Source organism: Camelina sativa, chromosome 14 (genome assembly GCF_000633955.1).
Source record: "Camelina sativa cultivar DH55 chromosome 14, Cs, whole genome shotgun sequence".
In the NCBI taxonomy this organism is placed as follows: Eukaryota; Viridiplantae; Streptophyta; class Magnoliopsida; order Brassicales; family Brassicaceae; genus Camelina; species Camelina sativa.
In genome coordinates this window covers 28,009,991-28,027,944 of record NC_025698.1, presented here as the reverse complement: position 1 = coordinate 28,027,944, position 17,954 = coordinate 28,009,991, and the positions used below count along the sequence as shown (strand labels likewise).

The 17,954-nt window shown below is 38.6% G+C and overlaps 5 protein-coding genes and 1 pseudogene across 9 annotated transcripts in view; 1 reads left to right on the top strand and 5 right to left on the bottom strand.

The window, feature by feature from the left end:
• LOC104744063 lies at positions 2,010-3,109 on the bottom strand (annotated as a pseudogene).
• On the bottom strand, positions 3,671-4,265 carry LOC104744062 (putative F-box/kelch-repeat protein At3g46050). The gene is made up of 2 exons (XM_010465087.1): positions 4,154-4,265; positions 3,671-4,065 (listed from the first exon to the last, which is right to left on the bottom strand). Exons 1-2 carry the CDS (start codon positions 4,263-4,265, stop codon positions 3,671-3,673), a joined length of 507 nt encoding a protein of 168 aa, XP_010463389.1.
• LOC104742691 (uncharacterized protein At1g51745-like) lies at positions 4,673-8,241 on the bottom strand. 3 transcript variants are annotated; one of them, XM_010463714.2, is made up of 4 exons: positions 7,963-8,241; positions 7,469-7,803; positions 6,373-7,367; positions 4,673-5,925 (listed from the first exon to the last, which is right to left on the bottom strand). In XM_010463714.2, the coding sequence occupies exons 2-4, from the start codon at positions 7,660-7,662 to the stop codon at positions 5,183-5,185; spliced, it is 1,932 nt and encodes a 643-aa protein (XP_010462016.1). In that variant the 5' UTR covers positions 7,663-7,803; positions 7,963-8,241; the 3' UTR covers positions 4,673-5,182. The 3 variants fall into 3 exon arrangements, with proteins under 3 accessions (XP_010462016.1, XP_010462014.1, XP_010462015.1); XM_010463712.2 differs by having other exon boundaries at positions 4,673-5,928; positions 7,963-8,240; XM_010463713.2 differs by having other exon boundaries at positions 4,673-5,928; positions 7,469-7,795; positions 7,963-8,240.
• On the bottom strand, positions 8,653-11,492 carry LOC104742688 (syntaxin-81-like). The gene is made up of 7 exons (XM_010463707.1): positions 11,203-11,492; positions 10,920-11,003; positions 10,681-10,785; positions 10,255-10,398; positions 9,900-10,151; positions 9,682-9,813; positions 8,653-9,311 (listed from the first exon to the last, which is right to left on the bottom strand). Exons 1-7 carry the CDS (start codon positions 11,278-11,280, stop codon positions 9,168-9,170), a joined length of 939 nt encoding a protein of 312 aa, XP_010462009.1. The 5' UTR covers positions 11,281-11,492; the 3' UTR covers positions 8,653-9,167.
• On the top strand, positions 11,535-14,046 carry LOC104742689 (RWD domain-containing protein 1). The gene is made up of 11 exons (XM_010463708.1): positions 11,535-11,678; positions 11,821-11,886; positions 11,970-12,037; positions 12,296-12,329; positions 12,418-12,487; positions 12,570-12,627; positions 12,855-12,983; positions 13,103-13,194; positions 13,316-13,394; positions 13,484-13,565; positions 13,655-14,046. Exons 1-11 carry the CDS (start codon positions 11,672-11,674, stop codon positions 13,726-13,728), a joined length of 759 nt encoding a protein of 252 aa, XP_010462010.1. The 5' UTR covers positions 11,535-11,671; the 3' UTR covers positions 13,729-14,046.
• Positions 14,028-17,954, bottom strand: part of LOC104742690 (NADP-specific glutamate dehydrogenase-like) — an 8,067-nt gene continuing 4,140 nt past the window's right edge. For all 3 annotated transcript variants that reach the window (XM_010463711.2, XM_010463710.2, XM_019236088.1), the window contains exons 3-16: positions 17,669-17,798; positions 17,380-17,581; positions 17,140-17,226; positions 17,000-17,059; positions 16,838-16,924; positions 16,408-16,479; positions 16,263-16,318; positions 15,880-15,965; positions 15,370-15,460; positions 15,130-15,287; positions 14,921-15,012; positions 14,579-14,659; positions 14,418-14,491; positions 14,028-14,320 (exon numbers count right to left, since the gene is read on the bottom strand). In XM_010463711.2, coding sequence (XP_010462013.1) covers positions 14,245-14,320; positions 14,418-14,491; positions 14,579-14,659; positions 14,921-15,012; positions 15,130-15,287; positions 15,370-15,460; positions 15,880-15,965; positions 16,263-16,318; positions 16,408-16,479; positions 16,838-16,924; positions 17,000-17,059; positions 17,140-17,226; positions 17,380-17,581; positions 17,669-17,798 — 1,352 coding nt within the window. In that variant the 3' untranslated portion in view covers positions 14,028-14,244. The remainder of the gene's footprint in view (positions 14,321-14,417; positions 14,492-14,578; positions 14,660-14,920; positions 15,013-15,129; positions 15,288-15,369; positions 15,461-15,879; positions 15,966-16,262; positions 16,319-16,407; positions 16,480-16,837; positions 16,925-16,999; positions 17,060-17,139; positions 17,227-17,379; positions 17,582-17,668; positions 17,799-17,954) is intronic.

The window sequence follows — 17,954 nt, the reverse complement described above, 5'->3', positions numbered from 1 at the left end:
CGGCAAAAATATATATCTAGGACAAAAACCTAAGACTTTGTGAGTCTTGGGGTCATTGCAGATTGTTCGAGCATTTGAAGGCAACATTTCTCTAGCTGACATAACCGAAGGAGTTGCTTCAGAAGACAGCACTGGTTACAGCTTAGACGGGAGCTCGGATTACTGCTCAACACAATACAGAGAGGATTTGAAGAAATTCAAGAAAATGGCACTTGAAAGCCAGACATTTGGTAGCAGCGGTTTGACGAGCGAAAATGGTCAGGACTTAGAACCATCAAGCTCCTCTAGCATCAACGAAGGATGACGTAACGCAGCTAGCAGACCCTCATACCTGGCGAGAAAACAGATAAGTTCCGTGAAGAAGAAGAAGAAGAAGAAGAGACTCCAAGACAAAACAGAGGGCTCAGTTAAAAAGTCTTTTAATTAAAATAACCCTACAGTATTTTTTTTGTTTTTATATGTTTATCAATCAGTTTATGCCCCTTTCTTTCCTTTAATCGATCGTTATGCCAATTAAGAAAGGGACGACGACTACCGGCTTGCTTATATATGAAACAAGAAAACTCTCTTCTAATAGCAACAAAGATAGTCCCTGAACTTAATCAAAACAAGATAAATCGATAGAATTGAAACGAAAACATAAATTTACATTAGGAGGCAAGACTTTTCGATTAAAAGCTCTAAAAATAATCACATTAAATCATCGATTCGTTTTAGTTACTCTTAAACAGTTAAAATAATGCTCAAAAGTCAAAAATGTTATAATCCTCTAATAAGTTCTGTTGAAGTTGAACCTGTAGCAAGAGAAAGCTTCAATGAGCAGAACAAGATGAAGCAGGCGACACAATCAAGGAAGAAGAAAAAAGTGTCGTAAGAAAGATTGGCTCACGTGAAGAAGAAGAAGCGGAGTCAACGTGGACAAAGGTCAACCAGAGAAAATAAGCTTTCGTTGTTCTTGAGCCTGTTGTGTTGTTAAGGGCCCAAACCAAATAGTAAGTGTGTTGCTTGATGAATCCAGTTGAGGCCCAGCCGTGGGAATTATGGTGGTGTGCAAGTACCTAGACCCTAGTAAGAAGTAGGTTGAATAGTTAAGAGTTGTTATTAGTGTGGCTTGTAAAACTAAGTCTTAAACTAGTAGTAAGATCTAAAGCATGTGTGTGGTTAGTGAGAGAAACTACAGTAAGTAATGTGTATGTGAGATGTTGTAAAAGCATCCTTCATTGGATCCGATTAATAAAAATGTAGAAGATTAAAGTTTATCGGTCTAAGCTTCTTGCTCTTCACTTAGACAAATCTAAGAGTGAAAAGAGAAGTAGAGAGAGATAGAGAGACTAATCTCTATGTGAGTGAGGTTAGAAGATTCAAGAGAGGTCGCAAATACAAATGCTTTCCCCACCTTTGTTGTAATAAAATTTTGCTAACGGCTCAGCAACTGTTTCACCAGCTATGATGAGGATTACATGAAGGGAAGATTCAACAGAAGGGATATATATGGTCAAAAATACAAGTGGCTTTTCAAGGTTTCCGTTTATGTAATCCTCCTCATAGCTGGTGAAACAGTTGCGGAGCTATTAGCAAGACTTTATAACAACATAGGTGGGAAAAGCACTTGTATTTATGACCTCTTCGTTCTGTTGAGAAGCAAAAGTTATTGATTACAAGCAGTCAAGCAGATGTGTTTAGTATGATCTTGTCTCTAATATTATTTTTGCATGATATATATACAACTTTTTGTTTTTAGAACTAAAAGCAGTTGTTAGAAAAACATAATTAGAAGCACTCTTGGAATGATATTAGAAAAAAAAAACAGAACTAAAAACACTCTTGGAATGATCATCTTTTAATTTTAGTCATTTAAAAGATGATCATTCCAAGAGTGCTTCTAGTTCTGTTTTTAATGCATCTTTTAAATGACTAATCACACTACGTTTTGTATCTCTTAAGATAATGCTCAAAATGTTGTAAGATAATTCTAAAATCCTCTCAAAACTAAAACAAAATTCCATAGATCAACAAGTCACAATAACAGAATTCATAAGGAAATAGGAAGGAGCGTGACATGTGTGTAAAGTGAACACAATCTTAAACCATTCAACATATCCCCAAAGGTCTCCTAGACCATCGAGTCTCTTAAACGAAATCTCTGCACACCAAATATCTGTCTTACATTCCTTATGACAAAAGCGACTTCGACCGCAAGACACCATCACCTTCTCCCACCAAACTGTCACTCTTCTTCTTCCTTGATCGGAATTTGCGGATGAGGAACACGTAAGATGTCTTAGATAGCTAAATTCCGGCAGTTTGTCAAGTCCCTTAACCCTAGTCCCACCCAAATTTTCCTTTGGATCATTCCAAAATAACTTCCCAATCTCAACCCACGTCTGGCACAACATGTTGTCTACCTTTACCAAGCAAAAATTCTCCATCAAGCTAAGCTTATAGCCATCACCAATGCTGTAAACTTTGCCACCCATTACCAATTTACCAGGAACCACACTCATTTGACTAGCGAGATCAAGTGTTGTGGGCAATACTGGCTCCCAAGTATGAGTCTTTAATTTGGGTCATAAACCTCTCCCCAATCTTTAATATTACTGGACTTATTGCCTCCAATCACATATATCTTACCGTTAATTACATCAACGGCTGGATCTTCTCGAGGTACACGCATCTCAGGGACTCTACGCCCTTGTTCTGTTAGACCGGTCTTGTAAATCTCTGAACCAATGGAGAGAAGAGTTGAGTATTTAGGATAGAGATACGAAAACGAAGTGATGGGTACCAATTTCTCTTGTTTGGGGATTGGTGCAAGTGTTAACCAGCAATAACGGTCTTCGTGTTCGTGGAAACCACACTGACGCCAGCGTGAGCAGACACACTGGGGTAAGCAGACACATAGGTAAGTCTCTGTTATCCCCATGCGGGATCGTGTGGCCTCAAGATCAGGGGAAGCTATGAGAGATCTGAAATCCTTGGAGACCATGGATAAAAATGGATGATGGTATCTCGACACACGAGCCAAACAGTTGAGAATGAGGTCGTACGGCAACGAAGAGAGCGACGTCGTCGGAACAGGTGGAGGTATCTCTGATGATTTCTTCTTCATCGCTTTCTTCCTCCTTCTCCCTCTTTTTGATTTAGGGTTTTTCTTTCTCCTCACTCATTGTTTTATGAGACTCTTGCTTTTCTGAGTTTAGGGTTTACGTACCCTTCTTATTTATATACTATACCTTTGTTGTTTTGATTATTAAAGAAATATTTAAGCACTTTACCATTTTTATATAAATCTTTTTCTTTTCATTGGGTTTGGACAATTACCTCTCCATATTACACTATATAAAACCTGATACAGCAGGAAAAACAAGTTTATGAAATACCTTCTCATGCTCTATAATGCTCTGTCCCACCCATGAGCATTGGCCTCCTCTACTTGGAAAATTAAAAAGATACGTGTACTCACAACCCTAGTTGCACCAACCAATGCTTTAGCCTTTCGACCCAAACAGCGGCCACCCACACTACATTTTACCTATCTTCATTCAAGGAGGAGGTTGACAAGTTGTAGCAGTACAAAATCGAGAACACTCAAAGAAAAATCTTGTATAAGAAACAAGAATCATTCATTTTAAAATCCTAAAATATCTATCTCAATACTAAAGGAAAATGATCAGTAAGTCACAATAACAGAGTGCAAAAGAAAATGGGAAGGAGAGCCCAATCTACCCAAAGTTGACACAATCTTAGACCATTCAACAAATCCCCAAAGCTCTCCTAAACCGCGCCACTCAAAAGAAATCTCTTCACACCGAATCTGTGCTTTATGATCCTTACTACAACTGCTACATCTACTGTAAGAGACCACCGGTGTCTCCCACCAAACTGTCAGTTCATTTCTTCCTCCGTAGGAATTTGACAACTTAGTATCTTCAGTCAATTTCGGTAGCCGTTCTTCAAGTGATCCCTTAAGCCCCTTAACCCTAGTCCACCCCATAATCCCCTCTGGATCATACCAAAATAACATCCCTTGGGAAACACGTGTTTGGCCCCCCATGTTGTCTATCTCTACAAAGCAGTAATCACTCATCAAGCGAATACTGTAGCCATCATCATCAATGGCGTAAACTTAATTTGCCGCCCGCTACCAACTTACCTGGAATCACACTCATTTGAACAGTGAAATCTAGTGCTGTGGGCAATACTTGGCTCCCAAGTTTGTGACTTAGAGTCATAAACCTCTCCCAATCCTCGATATTGTTGTGCATATCATAGAGCCTCCAAACACATATATCATGCCGTCAACTTCTCATGTTTGGGGATTGGTGCAAGCGTGAACCACTGGGAACTAGATTTGTACTTTACCCACGCCTAAGCAGACACATAGGTTACTCTCTTTTATTCCCATGCGGCCTCGTGTGGGATGCTAAATTATACTTTTAGTTTCTTAGTTAAGATATATATAACTAAAGATTATACTGCTAAACCCATATATTGTTGCATATTATTCATTCATCCATATTGTTAATTTCGTTTTGACATTGACATTGGTGATGAAAAACAGTATATTCACATGAAAACAAAGAAAAAAATAATTGGATTGGGTTTTGATATAGAGATACTCTAATACTGACTGTATAAGCAAGCAAGACTGAAATATACTACCAAGACTGAATTGAAAAGTCTGAACGTCGTCACCAGACAATTTTATTAAGATTATGTCAGGTCTTTTAAGGGTTCAAAGATCTGGTGAATTTTCTGAAACAGAATTACAAACACAGCAAGAAAAGAAAAAGACAATCTTCTTTTCTTGACAAGAGAATCTAAGAGTACAAAGAAAATAAAGAGAAAAAAAACAAACAATTTGAGTTACCTGAAACAAGCAATTCTTTCTAAGCAGCAATCTCATCCCTTCCACCTAATCTGAAGCCCGTTTTACATCTCAACCACTAACTAACTACTGATATATTTACATTTGCTCACTAGTCACAGCTTATCTGTCTCTGCAAGGCTACAAAAGTGGCTACAAAAGTCTCTCTTTAAACCCAAAACAGCAAAACCCATCAAGCTTCTCCTAAAGCAGGCCTATTTTCATCTCAGCTAATGCATCAAAACTCAGGCAGATTCGATGACAGGAAAACAAAGGAATGTAAAAAAGCCAGGCAAAAGACTCTCTTCTCTCTTTTCACGTTTTGGCTGCAGATGGCAATGCTCGGTGTTGCGTTTGTCTTGCTGAGCCTTTCAGCACTTCGTTTATCCTACTAAAAACTACTTTCAGCGGTATACAAGCTACAACTGTTTCCTTTGCCTTCCCGGTCGCCTGCTTCTTGATTTTTTCCGTCAACCTCTGGCTCGTTAGAGTAGAGAGCCGCCTTGTCTTTATCGATTGGGAAGACGATTTCTTCTTTGTATTCCATGAAGAACCACGTCTCTTCTTGCCATTCTTTTTAGACAATGGCTTCGTCTTCACAACAACTTGTGACAATACCGCACCGTTGCAGTAGCCTTCTTTCAAGATTTCAACAGTTAAAGGATGCCCAACAATAGCTTTACCATTCAATTCACTCATACGAGACACCAGCGGAACATTACGGGGTTTCTTGTAGTTTTCTTTTACCTCAATGTTCACCTCGTACAGCCCAGAATGAGGCATAGAACTATTTTTATTAGCTTCTTCTCCGTAAACAGTTCTTCTCGCTTCTTGTTTCTTACTCATCTGCCTCGAGTTCCTCTTTCCTTTTAGCTGCCACTTAGAAGTGCTAGTCTCAACCCCGTTCAAATTTGAGATGACAGGTTCTGAAACTGGTGGACTTGTAGAAGCACATCCATTACTTCCCTCATTCTTAATAACCACATCGTGACTACTCTGACCACGCCTCCTTGTTAAATCAGTAACAAGGACTCTCCTTGGTGAGGAGATTCTACAAGCTGCTGGAAAAATAAATAACAATGGATGTCAGCATAAACGACATTGTTCAAAACCCAAAAGAGAGGCAAATGATAAAAGCAAACACTAAATTAGATCTAAGAGATCAACCCATTGGATCCTACAAAGGTGGAGAAACACACAATACTAGCAGCAGATAATGAATGCAGAAGCAATTGAGTCATAAAACAAGTCACTGCCAAAAATATACATAAATCATCTAGCTATAAAACAAGTCAGACATTAGGAAACACCAAAGCTATATAGTTTTCACCAGGCGACTTCTATAGAAAATGGTCATATTACTCTTTAATCTATCATGTGACAAAATAGACGACAAAAGCAAGCTTTTCTTTCTTTACTACTACAGAAGAGGCAATATGCAGACTCTTGCAATTAGATGAACCAAAACATGTACAAACACTTAAGAGAGGTTTAGCCACTTATACCTTCTGAGTGTTTCTCTTCTCCAATTAACGGAACGTCAAATAATCTGTCAGAAGAATCATCATCTGCCGAAACAGAAATGCTAGAAATCTCACTGTCTTTTGCCTTGTTGTTATGGGAGGCTCCAACAACATTTTCATAAGCATCCTCACATGAAATCCCGGTGCTGTCTGAGTTATTGTTGATTACAACAGATACACTTTTCATTGATTCAACAGACTTCATTCCGGATACTTTGGTGTCATAAGTCCCTTGACAATCCAAAGTGACAAGCTGGTCACAGGTAACAGGGACAGAGACCATAGCTGTACTCTCTAACACCTTTGTCAATTGCCGGCGTCGGTTTTTTCTTTTAGAGTACTCATGAGCAATTATGACTTGTGCCCTTTTTCTTTTAAGTGATGTCGGGGAGCATACCTTGCCCCCATTGGCAATGATATTTCCATTCGACACTGAATCACTGTGGCCTGCAGCACAGATCAAACCCATTTCTTGCCTATGCTCGATGATAGCACCAACCTGTTCTTTCCCAATATCCTCAAGCCCTCTCATTCGCTTGACTCCTTCAGTCCCATCATCTTCCGAGTCATTTGGTGTTCTCCTTCTCCTCGGCTGCACCTTGGAAACTCCAACATTATTCATTTCTTGGGAAGACATACTGGATTGCAATTGCTCTGGCACTGAATCCAATTCGTCTTCAGCCTCTCCTGCATCAGAGGATCCCAAATCCTCATCCTCTTTGCCAGAAAGACACCTTTTAGAATCTTCCTCACCAGATGAACTACACAGATTATCTCCTGGATGATCTTCTTTTGCAAGATGTGAATTCTCAATCTCGAGAGCATTGTTAATAGCATCTTCTCGGCGAGTACACTTGGCAGCTTTTTTATTAGCAGAGCTCGCTGCTGCAGCAGCCTTTGCCTTCTCAATGCAAGAATCATACTCTCCACAACGAAACGCCTTCACCGTCTTGGAATTTTCAAGAATATACCAATCCCTGGAGTCATAAAAGAAGAACACTTTAAGGCATAAAAGGCAAAACTAAGGGTAAAGAGAATGAGAGATTGCGGAAAAGACAAGAGAAAAGAGTACACTGACACGCTAACATCATCACGACCTAGAAGCTTTATTGGAGTGCCAACTTTTGGAGAAACCAAAGAGTTGTTGTCAGAAACTTGGTCATGAACCAAGGTCTGTCCGGGCCACCAAGAACCGTTACGGCGGCGAACCCATACCAATCTTCCAACCGACGCATTAATCGCCTCCAAGTTTTGGTCATCATTACTCTCCATTACACACACGAAGCACCAGAAAAAAAAAATGAACTTTCGAAAATGACCTAAAAATCAAAACTTTTTATAATTTGAAAATCGCAATGAAGTGACTCTCTCTCTCACTAGACAAAAGAATGCCTCTTCTTGAATCCTGCAAGGCTGCAACCAACAAAAATCAGAGGAAAAGAAAAGAAAAGAAAAAAAAACTTAAAAGACACAACATGCAACCAAGAACTGGCGATTTCAAAAGAATTAGGTAAGTTGGTTGAAAAGAGTCTTGAGAAAGAGAGATCTGAGAAGAAGCAGAGATCCAGATACCTCTTCTTGATACTCTTGCGGCGTCGGAATGTTTCTCTATCTGTTCTATGAATCAATATTGCATTAGGACCGCATTTCTCTTTGGGTTGTGAGAAAAGGGTTTTTGCTCCGGCGGTTTAATGAATAGAGGAAGACAGAGAGAAGAGAAGAGAGGAGATGAGAGAGAAAGGGATTGTTTTGGATGGAGAGAGAGAGAGAGACTGAAAGAGAAGAGGAGGTCAAAAAGCACATCCAAGGTGAGAGACTCTCAAGTACAGTAGCACACGACACCGTTTTGGGATCTTTTTTGTCCACTCCTTTTTAGGTTATCTCTCTCGTTACGTCNTTTGGTCATCATTACTCTCCATTACACACACGAAGCACCAGAAAAAAAAAATGAACTTTCGAAAATGACCTAAAAATCAAAACTTTTTATAATTTGAAAATCGCAATGAAGTGACTCTCTCTCTCACTAGACAAAAGAATGCCTCTTCTTGAATCCTGCAAGGCTGCAACCAACAAAAATCAGAGGAAAAGAAAAGAAAAGAAAAAAAAACTTAAAAGACACAACATGCAACCAAGAACTGGCGATTTCAAAAGAATTAGGTAAGTTGGTTGAAAAGAGTCTTGAGAAAGAGAGATCTGAGAAGAAGCAGAGATCCAGATACCTCTTCTTGATACTCTTGCGGCGTCGGAATGTTTCTCTATCTGTTCTATGAATCAATATTGCATTAGGACCGCATTTCTCTTTGGGTTGTGAGAAAAGGGTTTTTGCTCCGGCGGTTTAATGAATAGAGGAAGACAGAGAGAAGAGAAGAGAGGAGATGAGAGAGAAAGGGATTGTTTTGGATGGAGAGAGAGAGAGAGACTGAAAGAGAAGAGGAGGTCAAAAAGCACATCCAAGGTGAGAGACTCTCAAGTACAGTAGCACACGACACCGTTTTGGGATCTTTTTTGTCCACTCCTTTTTAGGTTATCTCTCTCGTTACGTCGCTCCTTTGGCCACGAGGCAACTGTGAGTTCTATATTCAGACATCTGATCTCAAAGGTGTCAAATTTGGTAATAAATGAGACTTGAGTTCGATCAAAGCTCCTTCCAAAGTCTCGTAACTTTTTGTTTTAACATTGAACCACCTCTTTCCAAATTTTCAAATAATTTATCGTTAGTTAACAATAATCAAAATCTACACAAACTGTATGAGGTTTGTTGTTGGAAAATGGTTTCTTTAACTGTACCAATCCAAGAACAAGACGGAGAAAGTAAGGACGAAGAAAAACAGCAAGAGAAAGGTTCTGCTGCTGGTGTTACGTTGGATTGCTTGAGAAAGCTCTTTGTTTCCAAGCTCCACGTTCTTTGTTGCCTCAACCGCCTGCATTTTAGTGTCAAGCTGAGTGAGGAAACGGGCCACAAGGCACACACATACACAACAAACACAAAGAGAAAACCACACAAACAGATAAACTAAAGTACTGGGAATGGTATTGAGACATTGAAACATCCAAATGGGGTTTTAGGAACTTCAGATAGCTGAAAACAATAATAGTCCATTTCCTACCACTAAAGTGAAGAGAAATTCAAATTGGACCAATACAAAGTTTCTTTCCTGTCTCTAAACCTACTACTTTAGGTGAATATGATAGCATTCAAATTTTAGCTAGCAAAGAGAGGTACTATGAGTAAAGAAGTTTATAAAACAGTGCGTCGACATGAGAGCTTGAGAGAAGTTTATAAGTCCTAACCTGGTCATAAAGAACCTCTATCTGTTGGGCTTGTTGCAGAACATGAGTTGCCATCAAGTGGTTTAACGCAGACATCTCCACCATCTTAGTCTCTGTCTGCCTAGCACCATCTAAAAGATTACTTAGCTCTACCTGCAAACAAATTACAAATTTCAAAATTTAGCATATCTACAAAACTCATGCAAGTTTTCAAAGACCATGTAGAACTGCCTTGTTACCTGAAGGGCTTGTGTCTCATCGTCTAGAAGTTGTTGTTGTTGTTGTTGTACTCTACGAGGTTGGGCCTGAATTTCATCAGGTTCTATGGACTCCGAATTTGCCAGAGTCGTGTTAATTGGATTAGCTTCCTTCACGATCCTCTTAGGTTTTCTTCTCGGCGTAGCTCTGTTAATAATGTCTTGGAAACGAGTAGCTCTAAGCTGATCAAACTGGGCAGTGACTGAATGAAGTTTCTCACTCAAAATCAAAACCTGCAAACAAAAAAAATTATCATTACTTCTTCACGTCTAGATACTTTGAGTGAAACGAAAAAAAAATAACAAAGCTAGCTTACTACATTGGTGCATATCATACCACTCCATGTTTGTGTGCTATAGTATCAGCATTGAAGTTATCTGCAGGGAGGCCAAGCCATCCTTTGGAGTTTGCTTCTTCATTTCTTATACTGTTTTTGAGAATATCGATCTGTTCTTTGCAAGTTTTTATAAAAAGAGTAGTCTGCAGGAGAGAGAGAGAGAGTTTGCAGATATTACACCACACATAAGTAGACATAGAACTCTCCATCAAACAACACATGAGATATAAGAATGTTATATTCAAGTTCCTCAGTGTACGAATATAGTAAAATCATCGCTATCTAAGATAATAAAAAATTCATCTTCCTGAGTTTTCGCAATGTGAGATGCTACATTTAGTACGATTACAATAGTTCCATATGCTAAATCTCAACCATAGCAACTTCATGTAATCAGATAATATTACAAGGGAAAGATTACTTACTTCTTGTTCAATACTATCCTTTTCCTGTTCTGTAGTCCGGTGCATATCAACATAATCCTTTCGATGCTTCAACATAAACTGATCCAACTCCCTGATGCTTTCCAGCTAAATCAACCAACATCGACAAGTTAGCAGCAACACCACACACACACAAAATCTTTGGATAAAACTGCAACATGCAAATCGGGTCAAAATAGAACAAACAAATTTCCAAATTGGGTGAATCGCTAAAAGTTTACCGTTTTGAAAGCAGCTCTAGTGAACGGCAATCTCTCCTTTGGCTTATGTATAATAAAAGACGCCATTGTCGCTGCCACTTTAGACTAAATCACACATTAAGACAAACGAATCAGATCAAATGTCAACGAACACGATCTAGAAACACAACAACAACAACAACACAAAACCCTGGAAACCCTAGAGAATGATCAAAATTGAGATGCAAAAAAAAAAAAAAAAACATCTTTTTAACAAAATAGCTTCGATCGAACGACAATTAAGATGGGAAAGTGACTCGCGCACCTCATTATAACCAATCGAAACAGCAGCTTTCCGAACAGAATCCTTGAAATCCTCGGTTCTGTCTCTAAATCTCGACATCTTGTACACAAAATTCAGATCAGAGATCAATGCTTCTTCCTTATCAATCAATCAACCAAGCAGTCAATAGCTTTAGAATCACAGTCTCTTTAGATTCACAGATGGCGAAATAGACGACGAGGGTCACAGAGAAGATCGGAGAGGAGAGGAGAGGAGAAGAGAAGAGAAGAGAGAGAGAAAGGGCTTGCCTTTTTTTTTTGGTTCAATTTTGTCGCAAAAAAAAAAGTGAATAAAGAGTTAAGCGACACCGTTTGGGGGATTGTAAAGTTCTCTCCTTTAGGTTTATCTCTCTCTCTCTCTCTCTCGTTAACGTCGCTCTTGGTCACGAGGCGACTCACAGTGGAGTTCGATATTCAGACAATCTCAAAGCTTTCACGACAAAGGTGTCACCATGACGGGTGAGTTCGATCAATTCCCTTCTTAAAGTTTCATAATTTCTTCGTTTTACCACAGAATCAAAGCTTATCATTGGAGAGTAAATGGATTCCGATTGATCTCGATTTCGATTTGAGAAGTTAACGGGTCTTGTGTATCCTGTAGAGTATAAGCAGGAACAGGATATGGAGATTGAAGCTCTTGAAGCTATACTTATGGATGAGTTTAAAGGTAGGATTTTTTTCTATTTGTATGTTCATCATTGAGGTGATGAGAGAGCATTGATTGAATTCTTAACAACTGTATTGTATCAGAAATCCATTCTAGTGAGAGTGGGCTTAATACTTCGAATCGATGCTTTCAGATTACAGTGATTCCTCAGGTAGAGAACACCATTCATATCTCTTTTCTTCTTCACTTCCTTAATTACTTGTTTCTTTTCTGCAACTTGTTTCTTGGAAGTAGATTATCCAGTGTCCCGTTTAGTTTCTTTTGGCTGTTTACCAAGAGAAGCTGTATGTGATTTGTGAAAAGTTTGTGTTACAACTTAGAAGTGTAGCAAATGTCAACTGAAATCTCTTCTGATTTGGCAATTTGCTATTCTCCTGATCCTCTGCTTCTTCTTCTTTTGTCTTCATAGGATGATGATCTGGAGGAGTCAGCTATCCCACCAGGTTACTACTCTTTGACGAAAAATTCTTGTTGTATCATATGCCTCTCCTGTACTTCCTCAGTCTTATAGCTCCCACATTTGTCTTGCAGTTCAGCTGGCTTTGGTTTTCTCACACACAGAAAATTACCCGGACGAGGCTCCTCTTTTGGATGTTAAAAGGTAATTCTTGGTTTAACCTTTTTTTTTCAAGCTAAATTAGATATACAATAATGACACTCATGTGGGTAGAGTATTCTTCTAGTATTCGAGGGATCCATGTTAGTGACCTCACCATCTTGAAAGAGAAGCTTGAACAAGAGGTAATATATTCTTACAACTTTATGGCTTCTTATAATCCTTTATACATAGAGTGTAAGACTGGAAGGTCTCTAGTCAATGATTTCCCTTAATCAGACTTTCTGAATAGCTTAGCAAGAAAATTAATACGATTTTCTTTTCGATTACTGGTTCTTCTCTGGAATTAAAAGGTTCATGATGTTGTTTCTACTCTGTATTGCATGACTCAACACAAAGCTATTTTCCACAGGCATCTGAAAATCTTGGTATGGCCATGATCTATACACTGGTCTCATCAGCAAAGGACTGGTTGTGTGAACACTATGGGCAAGATGATGCAGCTGACCTTGCCGAAGAAGAAGCTGCTAAAGAGGATGAGGTATGGTTGTCTGCTCAGTATATCAGATGTATAAGCTGCAATTAACCACGTTGGGCTTTCATGATTTGTGTCTGCTTTCTTCTTTTGTTCCGTTTTCCTGTCTAAATTTCTCTTTGCAGGTAATTGTCCCTCATGGAGAACCTGTTACGCTGGAGACGTTTTTGGCATGGAGAGAGAGATTTGAGGCCGAGCTTGCACTTGAGCGAGCCAAGTGAGTAAAACTTTTCCTGGATTATCTTGTTTTCGTACTCTTATATACCAATTAACAGGCATTTTCATTAACCGCCTGAGTTCTTAATTTTTTTATCTCTGGCCGTGAATTAACTTCCAAGGCTGATGCCGGATTCTGCTCTTACGGTTAATAAGGAGAAGAAGCTTACAGGAAGACAGTGGTTTGAAAGTGGCCGAGCGGTATTTCTCATTCCTGTTTTATGATCGGATTCTTGTTAGAATTTCATTATCTCAACAAATACTATTGTTGTTTACTCTGTCATCTTTAGAGAGGAACGGTGGTCACTGCTGATCAAGAATCTGAGGAGGAAGATGAAGAAGACATCGACTTTGAAGACGAAGACTTTGAAGGTGAAATGATCTTTCTTTTTGCTTTACACGCGATTTTCCCACAAAGCCAGTAATGGTTCTCAAGTACTGCCTCGGATTATTTGATACAGATGATGAAGAAGACATGCTTGAGCACTATTTGGCGGAGAAATCCGATTCTTCCGCTCCCTCTTCACGGACATGATGAAGCTAAGAACAAGCCTGATATCCTGATTACTGAAGCTCTTTTCTGGATAGAGATCATGATGCAAGATACTGACCTTGCATTGAGAAGCGTTTAACCTCCATATCCTCAGTTTTTTCCGAGTTTTGATCCACTCAAGAGTATCCTGAGAATTACCATTTGTCTTAAATCTATAATTTACCCTCACCGTTTGTTCATTTATAGAACACTTTAAGAGAGAATGCCACTGATTTTGTAGTTTTTCTTTTTAGAATCAGCTCAAAGCAAAGTCCTGTTAAAAGACAAATAGTTATCATTTCGAAACCCTTGTTAAAGCTATTATCTTCCATTTTTGCAAGTCAAATAATCATAGTGAACGTACTATGGCTGTTTAAATAAAAATAGCATTCCTATCAGAGTATATATATCTAAATTATGATATAGATTGGACCTAATATGTTACACAGAGTCCAATGTTACTCCTCCATTAGGTTTTTAAGACAGAACTCCTGCCGGTACTATGCAGGGCCTATTTAGCTAGACACAACCTTGGTCAGTCATGGCTTGAGCTATATTTAAAAATGCTGCAATTGTTGCTCCATGTAGAAGTGCCCTGTCATTAAAACCCAAGATGAAAAAACAATTAAGGATTGCAATCGCTTAGACCATCATAGTACATTGACTGTTGGCTTATGGAGAGGAGAACTTACTCAGGGCTTTCTTTCTGATAGCCAAAATCATTTGCTGCTTTAAGAGCTTTTTCATAAGTCTGCTTTAGTGCTTCCTGTCAATATCAGAGCAGTTACCTTAATAGGAAGTTATCACAGGCCAAAGCTACAAAATTTTGAAAGAAATGCGAGTGATTTGTTACCTGTAATCTAGACTCAAAATCTTCTGCTGACCATTGCATTGAATTAGATTCACGGAGTACTTCAATTTCACCAGCAGCAACCTTCAACAAAATTATACATTTAGCTACCACCTTTTATAAAATCTTAGAAAAATTTATGTGCTTTGGGTCCATCTTCCCAATATACAATAAATAAAAAAGAAACTGATACAGCTCTAGCACTCTCAGTAAGACCACACTCCTACACATTATTTTATGAGAGCAGCAATTCCTCTCCTATGCCTTAGTGTTGTAATTCAATGATGGGAAGATTAATTACGAAAAGGTTAAGATATAGTATTGATGTCAAATGAAGAAACTCACTCCACCAGCTCCAGCAGCAATGGCAGGAGCAATCAGAACACTCGCCTTTCTGAAAACATCGACTGCTTCAGCTGTACATGGCATGTTTGAGCCTGCACAAAGCACATCCATACTGTTTAGAATAAGATAACAAAAGAACAGCAAAATAAACAAACTTAAATACAAAACGAAAGGCCCTAAAATATTTGTTTGATATAAAAAATCTTTACCTTCTACCAGTAAGCGGCAGCCTGCATTGACCAGATTAATGGCATCTGCTTGATCAACTTCATTCTGAGAAGCACAAGGAAATGCTACATCACACCTTTCATTCCAAGGCTTTAGTTCATCAAAGTATTTCGCCCTTGCATACGTCTTGGAATAATCTCTGCATAACAGACACATGTATCGTTGGGATCTATCATTTTAGCCAAGTGACAAATACCATGGTATTCTAGGACGATTAATACCTCAAACTTCTCTGTTGGGATTTTATATCTCTCAAGAATGCAAGTTTCATATAATCAAATCCGTCATCGTCCACCAAATATCCTTTTGAATCTGTAAAAAGTTTGCATCAGCAAAAATCAGTGCCATAAATCAACTCCATCAGCTGCTTTCTGTCTATGGAATTCAATTGCAAAACAAAAAAAAACAGAAATCATTTTCGCAGAATGCTAACTCAGTAACTCTTTAGCAGCACAATTCACAGACTGCTGAGGTAACTTCTTACATTGGCCTAACTAATCAAGATCCATTGGCAATAATTAGACATTCAATTCAAGACCTCTAAGCATTGGCCTAGAAGAAGACACCAATACATATAATCAACGTCTGACCGTTCATCTGGCAGACCGGGGCTTAAATCAACTCTTAGCTCAACTATGAGCCACCTTAAAGATGGTAAAAACAACAAAAAAGGCAGAAAAAATACACACTTGAGTTGCTTCAAATCTAGAATGATAGGATGAGTGGATAACCTGAAACTGTAACCGGATGGGCTCCACAAGCAATTAGCTTCTCTACAACATGCATCGCAATCTTCCCGCAACCGCTCACGACACATCTAATATAAAGAGTATATGGTTTCAAAAGATGAGAGTCACAAAAGTATACACAAGTCACACAGCTTCAGTGTTATGTGAGAAGCCAAACATTCAGAAAGGACTAGTTTTCCTACGACCTTTTAGAACTGACAGAATAATGAGCAACAACTAAAAAAGTGTTGCAAGAGGAATACGAAAGCAAAAAGTATCTTACTGACTAGATAAACTCAGCGATCCAAAACTTCGTTTTTTTTTTGACAACTCAGAGATCCAAAACATTAGTACTAACACATTTTTAAAATGATCAAGAATGAAACCTTAGTCCCTTGATTTCCTTATTCATATCTGCAAGCATAAGTCGTGCAAAGTACACCTGAAAGAATCCAAATGAGTTTTAGTTCATACAGAGTCATGACATGTTAACAGTGTGTTCTACATATTATCAAATAAAACTATCCTTACCACACCATAGCCACTAGCTTCAGTTCTGAGGCTAGAAGCAGCCCAATATATCCTCGGTCCTGTAAAACTTCCCTGCATAAGTAATTGACACAAAGATATAACAACCAAAACTCTTTATTCTCTCCGAACAGCAAAAACTAATGCAAATAAATGAGTACAGTAAATAGCACCGCCGAGGACATTTAGCGCTGAAACGGTCCAGTATGTGAGAGAATGAATACAAATATTAGTAGAGATATTCTTCCCTCAAAAATCACAAACTTTACTCCCAAAAAGGATAAAACAAAACACAAAACTAACTTGATACGAAATGACCTATTAGGAATACGAACCAAATTTATAAGTCTACTGCCATTCTGTTTCCAGGAAGAAAAGGCAAAAGAAAATATCATGAAAAAAAAAAGCTTCAGCGTCCGCTGACTTCCAGTACCTGAAACTGACCAGCAAGTCGTCTGTATTGTCCGAAAAGATATCCCATTTCCCGAGTACCAACACCGACCTCCTCTGATGGAAGATCCTACAGTATATAATATATTTAAAAACCATTGCAGAAAAGATATACTTGCTAAAGGGGAATAACCATTCTACTTACTTTGTCAGGACCCATGTATCTGTACATCTCATTCATGAAACTTTGGCAAAATCTCATAATCTGCGATGTTACAAAGCAACATATCAGAACACCTTTAAAAGATCATTCGCAGGGAAAACTGTAAGGGGCGAAGATGTCACCTCATTGTCACTTTTGCCTTTAGGATCAAAGTCGCTTCCACCAGATGCCCCTCCCAGTTTATATGGTGACAGAGCATTTTTCAACGTCTGCAAAGGATTACAAACAAATTACAGTCCAAAATGACGCAAAAGAACAGTTAAGGTGGCCACCAGGGAAAAGAAAAAGGAAAATGGCAAACAGAAAATAAGGGGAAATATAAGAGAAACCAGCTTAAAGATAATTGAAAGATTTCACAGTACCTGCTGAAAGCCAAGAAATTTGGCAATGCTTAAGTTCATGGATGGATGAAATCGGATACCTCCCCTACATGGACCCAGTGCTTGATTGAACTGAACTCTAAAGCCACGGTTTACATGTGTTTCACCACGATCATCAATCCATGGAACTCGAAAAACTATCATACGTTCAGGTTCTAGTAGCCGCTCCATAATATTGACATAACTGAAATAAATAAGAATGGAACACTGTGATTTTGATGCGGTTTCCTGAAAACTACGTTACAAAGATGAGAAGCAAACTGCTACTTACTGAGAATTTTTTGCAATTACCCGCTCTAGAGCATGCACAGATTCTTGTACAGATTGAACAAATTCAATCTCATTAGGATCTCGTTTCAGGGCACCCTCAACAATTGAACCAGCACTTTTTGACATAAGAGCTTCATTGAGAGGGAAAAGTGGCAAACAGTTAACAAAAGAATAAGCAAAGAAAGACACTAGCCATGCCATACAGAGACACAAAGATCAAATGTAGCAAGACCAGAAACAGAAAACCAAGGAGTCAACATTTTTCTTTCATATTTTTAAATAAAAAA

Bases quoted from the DNA above. Each gene is read 5' to 3' on its own strand.
- LOC104744062 (XM_010465087.1), bottom strand. From the start codon at position 4,265: ATGCACAACAATATCGAGGATTGGGAGAGGTTTATGACTCTAAGTCAC. The intron at 4,066-4,153 runs GTAAGTTGGTAG...ACTGCTTTGTAG, and splicing joins TCAAATGAGTGTGATTCCAG to AGATAGACAACATGGGGGGC.
- LOC104742691 (XM_010463712.2), bottom strand. From the start codon at position 7,662: ATGGAGAGTAATGATGACCAAAACTTGGAGGCGATTAATGCGTCGGTT. The intron at 7,368-7,468 runs GTCAGTGTACTC...TTATGACTCCAG, and splicing joins GGTCGTGATGATGTTAGCGT to GGATTGGTATATTCTTGAAA. The intron at 5,929-6,372 runs GTATAAGTGGCT...TTATTTTTCCAG, and splicing joins AGAAGAGAAACACTCAGAAG to CAGCTTGTAGAATCTCCTCA.
- LOC104742688 (XM_010463707.1), bottom strand. From the start codon at position 11,280: ATGTCGAGATTTAGAGACAGAACCGAGGATTTCAAGGATTCTGTTCGG. The intron at 10,786-10,919 runs GTAAACTTTTAG...TGGTTGATTTAG, and splicing joins CTAGAGCTGCTTTCAAAACG to CTGGAAAGCATCAGGGAGTT. The intron at 10,152-10,254 runs GTATGATATGCA...TTTTGTTTGCAG, and splicing joins TAGCACACAAACATGGAGTG to GTTTTGATTTTGAGTGAGAA.
- LOC104742689 (XM_010463708.1), top strand. The intron at 12,984-13,102 runs GTATGGTTGTCT...TTCTCTTTGCAG, and splicing joins AAGCTGCTAAAGAGGATGAG to GTAATTGTCCCTCATGGAGA. The intron at 13,566-13,654 runs GTGAAATGATCT...TATTTGATACAG, and splicing joins TGAAGACGAAGACTTTGAAG to ATGATGAAGAAGACATGCTT.